This window comes from Triticum dicoccoides, chromosome 4B, assembly GCF_002162155.2.
Source record: "Triticum dicoccoides isolate Atlit2015 ecotype Zavitan chromosome 4B, WEW_v2.0, whole genome shotgun sequence".
Classification (NCBI taxonomy): domain Eukaryota; kingdom Viridiplantae; phylum Streptophyta; class Magnoliopsida; order Poales; family Poaceae; genus Triticum; species Triticum dicoccoides.
This window is the reverse complement of record NC_041387.1, coordinates 73,555,219-73,565,305: the sequence shown is the minus strand read 5'-3', so window position 1 is coordinate 73,565,305 and position 10,087 is coordinate 73,555,219. Positions and strand designations below refer to the sequence as shown.

The 10,087-nt window shown below is 47.4% G+C and overlaps 2 protein-coding genes across 3 annotated transcripts; one reads left to right on the top strand and one right to left on the bottom strand.

Annotated features, from left to right (window-relative positions):
- Nucleotides 1-2,257: 2,257 nt before the first annotated feature.
- On the top strand, nucleotides 2,258-8,236 carry LOC119295098. 2 transcript variants are annotated; one of them, XM_037573426.1, is made up of 6 exons: nucleotides 2,258-2,515; nucleotides 4,675-4,836; nucleotides 5,158-5,330; nucleotides 5,446-7,498; nucleotides 7,583-7,720; nucleotides 7,806-8,236. In XM_037573426.1, the coding sequence occupies exons 1-6, from the start codon at nucleotides 2,390-2,392 to the stop codon at nucleotides 7,866-7,868; spliced, it is 2,715 nt and encodes a 904-aa protein (XP_037429323.1). In that variant the 5' UTR covers nucleotides 2,258-2,389; the 3' UTR covers nucleotides 7,869-8,236. The 2 variants fall into 2 exon arrangements, with proteins under 2 accessions (XP_037429323.1, XP_037429324.1); XM_037573427.1 differs by lacking the exon at nucleotides 2,258-2,515 and adding an exon at nucleotides 2,562-2,698.
- A 577-nt stretch (nucleotides 8,237-8,813) lies between these two features.
- Nucleotides 8,814-9,865, bottom strand: LOC119295097. Its single transcript, XM_037573425.1, has 2 exons — nucleotides 9,540-9,865; nucleotides 8,814-9,438 (listed from the first exon to the last, which is right to left on the bottom strand). Exons 1-2 carry the CDS (start codon nucleotides 9,627-9,629, stop codon nucleotides 8,959-8,961), a joined length of 570 nt encoding a protein of 189 aa, XP_037429322.1. The 5' UTR covers nucleotides 9,630-9,865; the 3' UTR covers nucleotides 8,814-8,958.
- Between the last annotated feature and the right edge of the window lie 222 nt (nucleotides 9,866-10,087).

Below are 10,087 nucleotides of genomic sequence, written 5' to 3'. Positions count from 1 at the left end.
CGTCTGTTAGTTTCCTTTACATCCTTTATGACGGAGGACCTCCTCGTATTCACCACCATGGTTGATGAAGTTCTTGCACCGGAGATTCCAATGAACTCGTATGTTTTGAACCTCTTCATGTTGACATATGCCTTTGATCCGTATGTAAATATGCTAGATGTTCCTACTCTTTCGTATACTATTTGCCACATCAGTAATCTTATGATGATTTTAATCTGGATTAAGATTAACAAAAAGTTGTCTGTTTTCAAATAAATCTCAGGGTTAGAAGAAAACCTATGTAAATCCCAAATTATCCTGGTCCATTGAAAAAACCAATCATTTCAAAATATTTAAATTTGCAAGGAGCAATTACTCCTTATGAAATGAAATGAAACTTCCTCCTGAGTTTTTCGAATATGTTTGCGCGTTTAGGGCATTTCCAACATGGAGCCTCAAACTGCCCACATACGTCCGGACCGCATGATCTGAACGTGTTTTGCCATCCAACGCGGTCATGTATCTGCCCGCGAGCCGGCCGGGATGTATTTTTTTGCAAACCGGAAGCAAACTGGAGGGGGGATGGGTTTTGTGGGCGTTCGAACTGCTGCCACACACATGATCGACAAGCTTCGCCCATCCAAAGGCCCCTTCCTCGCCGGTGCACTTCCTCACCTGAAGCGGTTGCCCGCATTCATGTTGTTCTAGAATGGCAGCTCCGTGTTGACGCTGGCCCAGAGCGGACGTGGCCTCTCAATCGTGGTGGGCATTGAAGCGGCTCGCTGACATAGGGTGCCGCCCGTGCCGCTTCCATGGTGTACACGCCTATTAATGCTTGAGAGACGTTACTAGACCAGACATGACAAATATCTACCACGCCTGACCAATGCCTGTCCGTCCGTCTACTGCCATTAAACACGCACGCGGCCAAGAAACCAACTCTAGTGCCATTGCATTGACACACCCGGATGCTTGCCCTCACCGGCATCCGCCATTTAATGGCGGCCACTCTCGGCTCAAACCACACCACATCAAGTCCGCTCCACATCATCCTCCTTGTCCTCCCGTGCACCACATTCGCCATGACCGTGAGCGGGAATACATTGTGGGAGAGCCTGAAGATGAAGCATAAGCTCAAGGTGGCCGCCTTTGCGTCCGCCTGGTAGAGCCGTTGTGCCAGGAGAATAGAGGCCAGCATGCCGGCCAGCTCTCCGGAGATCTCCAATGATGACCTCTCAATGGAGACGGGCTCGGACGACGACTCGGCGTCGACACCATTCCATGCCGGCTTGACCATGGAGCAGGCGCAGATGCACTTCAACGCCGCAATGGCGGAGGAGCTGCCCACGGTGACGCCTATGTCGGCGTTCCGGCAGGCGCAGGAGGAGCAACGGTGCAATCTCTTCCTTCTCCAGCAGCACCGGATGGCGGAGGGCCAAATCTATGGCGAGCGCGCGAGCGAGGAATCCGTGGTGGCCATGGTCGCGGCGAACCCCAACTTCGCCGCCAAGCAGCGAGCTTTTTACAAGGCCTTGCGCGCTCACGCCGTCGCATGCAACGCTGTCCTGGCGCAGCGGGACGCGGTCGCGGCCCAGTCCGACGCGGAGGCGGCAATGGTCGCGCAGGTGATCGCGGACGAGAACGCCGCCAGCTACACGTCCTATGCGTCGCCACCGAACTTCCAGGCACGCCGGTGGGACGGGGTCCCGTCCACGTCCATTGTTGACCTCACGTCCACCGGCGATAGGCAGCTCGCGGACTCCAACGAGAAGGAGTAGTGCATGGGAGGCGGCAGGGCCTCAAGTCCCAAGTGGGTCGGTCCTTCTCTCATGTCCTACCCTTCCTCACCGGTGATCACACCTTCACTTTACGAGTCTCATTCTGCCGGTTATGGAGACGGCGAGATGGACCCGGCGATCACCAGAAGGCAGCTACAAGGACGCGGAGGGCGGGCGCCGCCGTAGGCTAGGTTTACGTCAGATCGCTGTTTTAATAAGTATAAAAATGTCAAAAAATGTAGCTCTGGTTTATATGGAATTTCTTCTGGTTTGTTGAAATCTGTTTTGAAATGTATGTGGGCATGGTTGGATGGCCGGCTCTTGTATCAATGTCTGTAGACTGGTCCCCACTGATCAGATCGGCGGACGGGTGTCCGATTTAGGGGTTAGTGTTGGAGATACACACAATGACTCCTGTGACGTGGCACCATAAATCGGCCAACTCAGCGCCAATCCTCACGCTCCCTGTCGTAATCCCATCCGCGTTTCAATTTCAACCCGGCCGGGAGCTCGGCATCAACAACGGCTACTTGTCCCCCGATCCCCTCCACCTCTATTTGAATCCCAAATCCGCCTCCCCCTCCGCCGCCACCGCCCCTCATTCTCTAGCATCTTCGACCGCGCGATTAGCCATGTCGACCTCGTCTCCCACCTCCTCGCCGCCTTCCTCCGCCGACGGCGGCGGGGCCCGCTGCATCTCGCCGACGTCCTCCCGTCGGAAGGTCTCCCCCGGACGCAGCGGCGGGAGCTCCCGCAAGGTCCGCCCGACACCCCACTCCCCTCCCCCATCAAGCTCTGCTGCGGTCTCGGTCTGTATGCCTCGCGCGGTTCGATTGGGGATTCCGCGGCTCCCCTTGTTGGAACTGTGGGCGGCCGCTCTGGTTTGCTGTGCCGGTTTCGCACGGGAAATTTTTGGGAGCCGTTGGGCGGGCGGTGGTTTGGTGAGATATAGATTATCCTTTGTTCGATTCGGCATATTTTCTCTTCATTTAGGGCTTCGCAGCCTTTCTCCGCCCATAGTGCTTCGCAATCGCCAGGGCTGAATCCCTCACCAAAACCCTAGTCCGCGTCGCGCCATCCGCGGCGATTGCATCCAATTACTTGGCATGTCCGATGTATCTGAACTCGGAGGACTGTTATGGATAGCTCCAACTTCGAGTTTGTGGATGTTAATTTCTAGTAGAAAAGTCAGCAGTATGTTTACTTACTGATATCCTGCGAATGTGATTTGGTAATATTTGCGGAATTGCTTGTACCAGTATGTTATGCCATACCGATGTGGTATTTCTTAATGTGTGCTTGTACTGTTATGGATAACTGCAACTTTGAGTCTGTGGTTGTTAACTCGTAGAGTACAAAAGTCTGCAGTATGTTTACTTACCGATATCCTGTGACTGTGATTTGGTATATTTGAGGAATTGCTTGTAGTATGTGATATTTCATAACGTAGTTCTTGGAGACAGTAATTTATGGTTGGTTCCAGGTATGGAGTTAGAGAGCGAATGCATTGCGCATGACTTTTTGTTAATTTCAGTTCAAGTTTATGTCAAACATATGCCGGTATGAGCTCTGTTGGTTATTCCTCACAAATAATGTAGTTACCTGATCACCTTCCATTTCCTAAGTTCCAAAGTGATTAGCTAGTTTGGATATGAAGACTCATGTCGGGGTTGCATTGAGTTGACATTTGAAATGGTAGAGTTGGTACTCTTGTAAGTTTTGTTCATTGCTAGGGTAAGCCAGTAGGCTAGATCCCATCAAATGACGAAAGGTGCCACCAAGAATTATTAAGCTAGCAGCTTAAAAGGTGTAAGTATGTTTCCTGTTGTTTGGTTATTAGTAATAAGGCAACATGTGTTTCATTACTGTTAACTGACCTGATATTCTAACTTATAGTTCAACTTTAAATGAATGGAGACAACTTTGTGAACATTTTTATTTCATTTCTAGGCTATCATAACTAAGAAGTCTAAAATAAAATATTCTTTGGAACTGATTTAACCATCATCGTAGACTCGTGATTAAAAGAAGGAAACAGAAGGTGTGGATAGGCAAGTTGAAAACATGTGTCAACTGAACAATATTCTCATACTGCTTTGGTCCTGACCACTCAAGAATGCTTGTAGTCATTACTTTAATTAAGGAAATCTTCATGCGAGACAAAGCTGACCTGGGCTTAGCTGAGTAGGACTTTAAGGGAACCCGTGAGGATGATTAAGTTCTTAATATCGATAGTCATTAGTATTCTCATAGGACAAATTTACAGGCAACCAACGTTGATGTGTTCCTCCACTTGTGACTGTTAAGAGTATTAGGTTTAGTCCAGTAAAATGAAGAGGTCTGTCTCTATTATGTATTTTAGATAGCTTGCAGGTTCAATTTGCTCAGCTTGAACAAAACCCAACTAGGCTTGTAGTCAACTGAACAATACTCATACTGCTTTGGTCCTGACCACTCAAGAATGCTTGGTAGTCATTACTTTAATTAAGGAAAATCTTCATACGAGACAAAGCTGACCTGGTCTTAACTGGGCTTAACGTGCAAGTTTTTAATATCGATAGTCATTAGTATTCTCATAGGTCAACTTTACAGGCAACCAACATTACATGTGTTCTGCACATGTCACTGTTACGAGTCTTAGGTTTAGTCCAGTAAAATGAAGAAGTCTGTCTCTATTATGTATTTTCAGAGCTTGCACGTTAAATGTGACTGTTATGAGTCTTAGGTTTACTCCAGTAAAATGAGGAAGTCCGTCTCTATTATGTATTTTCAGATAGCTTGCATGTTAAATTTGCTCAGCTTGAACAAAACCCAATAGGCATTTGCAAGCTTTGATTTCTTGTTTAATTTCCCGCTTGTAGGATCTACTTCTATGAAGAATTTAGCTGACAGCACTTTCTGCATTTGTTTTCTGCAGAGTCCAGGTTCAAGAGAATTTGGAAACTCAGTATTGAAATCTGTGAATAAGTCGACATCCCAGTTCAAGAAATCTGTGATTCGTAGAAGTGGTCCTTCGATTGATTGGTTCCCTAGGAAAAAAACTGAATCATACTTGAAAAGAAAGATAAAGCGTCTTCAGGTACTTACTGGATAGTGCAAAATGTTTAGCCACTCTTCGTTCTAGAGTAATATTGCACATTAGACCAGGTTCGTTTACACTGTTCAGTATACTCCAGATTCCCACCTGCCAGTCAAAGTGCAGTTTACATTTTTATTCTCCTTCATGGACCTTTAAGATCTTGATTGTGCACTTCAATCCATTTCATGACGAGAAACTCGAAATTTGAGGTCATTGCTGTTTCAGTTCTCTCTTCTCTGCCTGAGATAAGCAAAGAGGGAAATTGGATTAAAGAATATTTTTTATGATGTGAATTAAAGTTATGCCTTTTGTCTTCTGCAGGAGACTGATGGTATGACCGCATCCCTTCATGATACTCTGGAAAATTCCAATCTTCATTATACTAGGATGGCAAGGGAGAAAATTGCAGCCAGTGAAGCAGCCAGAAAGGCGATGGAAGCTCGCAAGACTGCTATGGTTGAAGCTTCGTGGTGTAGAATTCTTCAAACAGCCAGGTGAGATTATGTTGTTCTTATTCTATCATGCCTGCTGTTATGCTGACTAGACTTGATTCATTCCTCTGATATTCTGACTGTCCTTGGTATGTATTTTATTTCATTTTTCTAATAGGATCCAAAACAAAGAAGCTGAAGAACTTATGGAAAAGGCCAAGTTGCATGCGACTGAAGCATTTGAATACGCTAGAGTAATAGGTATCATGATGTATGACAAGCCTGACTGTCCCAGTCAGCAGTATGAGGTGGAATCCTCGGCAAAAACTGGAGGAAGACCAACTCACAAGGTTACAGCGTCCTTTCAGACTGCTTTTGAGGTTGATATGGAGGTTGCTGCTGCAGTGAAGAAGGCATTTGTCAAACTTGCAAACTCTCCTGATTTGTCAAACCAAGAAGAGTTTAAGGAGCTATTGCGGAAAATTAGCCAAAATCCAGATGCGACTGATAGTGATGTGAATTTTGAAGTCGAGCAGCAGCTTGGTGACTGTAACAATGAAGAAACAAACAATTTCAAATCCAATAACAATACCTCCAGAAAAAGCATCTTCCCGTCTGATTTCAACACTGCTGATCTAGAACAATCCACTGATCTTGTAAACATTATGCTTGAAAGGATAAAAGCTCTGCGTGAAGACGATCTTGCCTCTTTGGCGGTCATTGTTGCCACATCTGGCCTAAATGCAGCACTTCAAAGGGATAAGGGTAAATATCATGAAATGAAACCTGTGAGCTACACTGCTGCAGGGTCACACAGACCACAATCAAGAAGATATTCCACTGCAGCCAGCTTTATTGATATACAAGGACCAAAGAAAGAAGTCTTGTCTGAATTACCAAGTCTGGACAAGTTCTTGGTCAAGCATCATTCAAAACTAGAAAGAGAAGTTCAAGAAGCAAAAGAAGCATGCAGAAAAGTCACTCCAGTAAAACCTGTTGTACAAGATGGCCAGGGCCAACTTGCAGGGGGCAACACAACGGCACTAGAATCTGCTTCTGACCTGGGCAGCATTCTTGTGAAGAATATGTCTAGGCTTGAGAAAGAGATTTTGGAAGCCAAGAAGAGCAACCGATGTGCCGATTCTTCTGAAGGGAGCTGTAAGGATGTTACGGACGATGTGCAAGCCAGCACCGAAGAATCTGAATCTCTCAAGGGTCAGTCAGAAGTCTTGTCTGACAGCGATGTGAAGAGAAACTGTGATATCAGGGGATCGGGTGAAGAAAGCAATTGCGTTCAAGCCTGCACCGATTCATCACAAGATAAAGAAAACAGAATTTTAGGTTCACATAAGCTGCCACCCTTGGGTGCAAAGGGTAACCATGGTGGTAAAAGATTGACTCGAATTGAAGCTGCAAAGCTTGAAGCACTTAGAAGTTTCTGCACTAAGGATGGCAGTGAAGTAGATGTTGGCCTCGATAAGGTCTTTGTTAAGCCAACCAATAGACTGGAGATGGAAAAGAGAAAAGCAGTGGAGCAAGGACAAACCGACGTGCAGAAGCAGAAAGATCCACAGAAGGTTTGTGATAACACAGCAGCGAGTTTAGATGAGATACTAGTGAAGCGTGTATCAAGATTGGAAAAGGAGAAAATGGAGTATGAGAAGAGGAATGCCTCGGGACAAGGACAGACCATTGTGTCGCGTGATCAGCGGAAGTATGGCAACATTGCCACAGCATCCGAGAGCTTGGATCAAGTCCTAGTAAAACGTGTCGGTCGACTAGAAAGAGAGAAGATGGAATTTGAGAAGAGGAATGCAATGGGAGGAGCAAGGACTGGTGTGCAGACTGATGAGGAAAAGCATGGTAACAACAATGACAAAGCATCTGATAGTTTAGATCAGATCTTGGTGAAACATGTCTCCAGGCCTGAAAAGGAGAAGATGGAGCAAGAAAAGAAGGGTGATAGTGACACACTATTGCTAGAGAAGAGTGATACACAATGTGCAGATGGAGCAGCCGGAGGCCTCGCCGACATCTTTGTCAAGCGTCCAACGAAGCTTGAGCAAGCCAAGCAGGCTGCTGCTGCATCTGCTGAAGGAAATTCGACAAGAGTCTTGAACCCTGCCGAAGCGCGCAGGAGAGCAAGAGAGAAAGAGCTTCTGGATGCATGGGGAGGAGAGGGGCTTGGGAGCTCGGTGAAGCCCCATCTGTCCAAGATTGGGAGTGACAAGGTAATTAATTGGTTCTATCACACTAACCTATCATCTGAGGATATGAAATGTACCATCACTTACAATGTTTCGACTACTTGCCAGGCTGCGTGTAGGAAATCAGAGGGAGAACTGAAGCAGGAGCGCAGAAGAGCGAGGGAGAAGGAGCTTCTGGATGCATGGGGAGGAGTGGGGCTCGGCAACTCGATGAAGCCACATCTCTCCAAGATCGAGAAAGACAAGGTAAGTGATTCTATTACACTAATCCATCATCCCCCCCAGAAAAGGGAAGTATATCAACTCTTACACTTCTTGGACTGCTTGTCAGGCTGCATGGAGAAAACTAGAGGAGGAACAGAATCAGACATGTGCTGGTACAACGGAGCTGTGACTTTGCTGGGTCGGCACAGCAAGTATATTTTACTCGCTTCCGGTTCTGTTCGCGTTTCATGTAGAAACTTCCTGCAGAGCATGGATGTCATCAGAATCTCTCCTCCTGTATGTATATCGTGGTCACAGACCAAACATTGGAAACTTCCATTCCGTAGGAAAGTCAAGACAAGCCAAGTGATGTGCTCTTCTTAGCTTCTCTCTCTCTTTCTTATCTCGTTGCGTGCTAGCTTGGTATGTCTTGAACGGAACTCACATGCTTATCCTTGGAAGCATATGCGAGGATGAGAACACCCCAGTGCTTCTTTTGACTTTGCCCAATGCCGCAAAGTTGGAAATTTTATCATCAGCACATCAACAAGTTAAATATAGATTGTAGCCCGGGCATATATGCTGGGTGCTGCTATTTTAATTCTTTATTGTCTTGATTGATGCAAACCAAGGGGTAAAAAGTATAACTGAAACTGACTGTTTTTTTTTGGAGATAAGATGCTGGGGTCTTACGGAAATTGGAAAAGCTACATGTGACAAGTCTGGGAGATGTGGATGGAATGTTGATTCTTTTGTAAACAAATGAGGGACGTAGATTCTGCTTATTATTGAATTTCTTCCATTCACCAGCATAACACATTATTGAAGTGTTTTATCTGCGCTACCATGGTGCGCCCTTTTACCATTTCGTTGTGTCTAGTTGCCTTACTATTTTCACCCTCATTGAACCGCTGATTATTTCACACTTTTTCAGAAGTTACTTTGCACGCATTGCTTTATTTCTGCTGAATGAATCATGAGTGTGAAAAGGGGAGAGCGACAATAGCACCAGAACATGAGGGGGTTCACTTCTTCTAGCCGACAGATATTTATGGCCTTGCTTGTTGCTAGTAGTATCACTTTGGCCTACCAACCCCCATTATCCCTGGTCGGTTTTCCGTTGACGCATATCATATGCAACAAATGATGAACATGCCAGATTCAGATTCAAGCTAGTAAAAAACACTTGTGATCGATCTAATTTACCAGCAACCACCCGGGGAAACCAGTATAGCAACTTAGCAAAAGCCTACAGTAGCGAGGTCTCGTCGTGAAATCGATCAAGCCATCCTAAGGCTGAGACAGCGCACCAGCCATTGCGGCTGCTTCGACACCATCACCCCTCCCCGGAGATCACACGCCGTCGCCCTCCGGTGGTGGTCCAGCACCGGGCGGAGCGCCTCGTCGGAGTCCGTCGACGAAGACGGCGTCTGTGGGCTTCTGCCGGAGCAGTCCGTCGCGCTCTCCCGCCTCCTCCTCTGGCTCCGGCTGCTGCCGCCGTTCCCGCCGCCACCGCCGACGGCCAGCGTCAGCTCTAGCCCGTCCTCGCTTTCCCTGGACGGTGGCGTCGTTAGGCGGCCTGTGCCGGCGCTGAATACGGTGTACACATCGTCGTCGACAGGAAGCTGCAGGCTCAGCTCCGGCCGACGGGGGTGCTGCCTGCGCCGCTGCGCCTGACGGCAGGGTGGCACTGACAGGCGCCCGCTCTGGTCGCCCATGAGCTGCTTCTGGACTCGGTACAGCCGGTGCAGATCATGCACCTTTGGAGTCGATCATGGCAGGGATTTTTTTGTCAGCTCAGGAACAAATCCAAGAATACGCAATTGAAATAGAGACGGATGTGTTTGGTCTAGCTGCGTACCTGCTGCCTGAAGGTCTGCTCGTGCTTGAGCATGGCCATCTTCATCACCTCCATGTCGCACTCCTGCACGAGCTCCTCCATCTGCGTCATATGCTTCTCTTCTTGGTTTGGTCTTCTCGTTTTGTCTTTGAGGGATCAAGCTTGCATGAGACAAATGAAAGGAGAGGAGAGACGGCAAAGGTGTGTTGTGGACTTCTGGTAGGCACCACTGGAGGAACTTGGTAGGGGGATTTATAAGCGAAACATTGGCACGAGAGAGTGCAAAGCACCGGCATGGATTGGAACGGAAACGCTGGCCGCAATGATGCCACAAAAGACTATTGGCCGTTTTCGCATGGCATGCCAAACAAACTAGGCAGCGACGATGGTACATGCTCTGCACGAGATGCCCCTCCCGCAGCAGACAGCTTTGGCAGGAGCCTACCTAGTTTTAGTCTTTTAAACCCGTGTCCACAGGCTTTTGAGCATTTCTCTGCGTGGGCAATGCGTGCGACTGACAGTACTGTCAAATTGGTCAATTAAAACTACTATCAGGACACGCAAGCGGT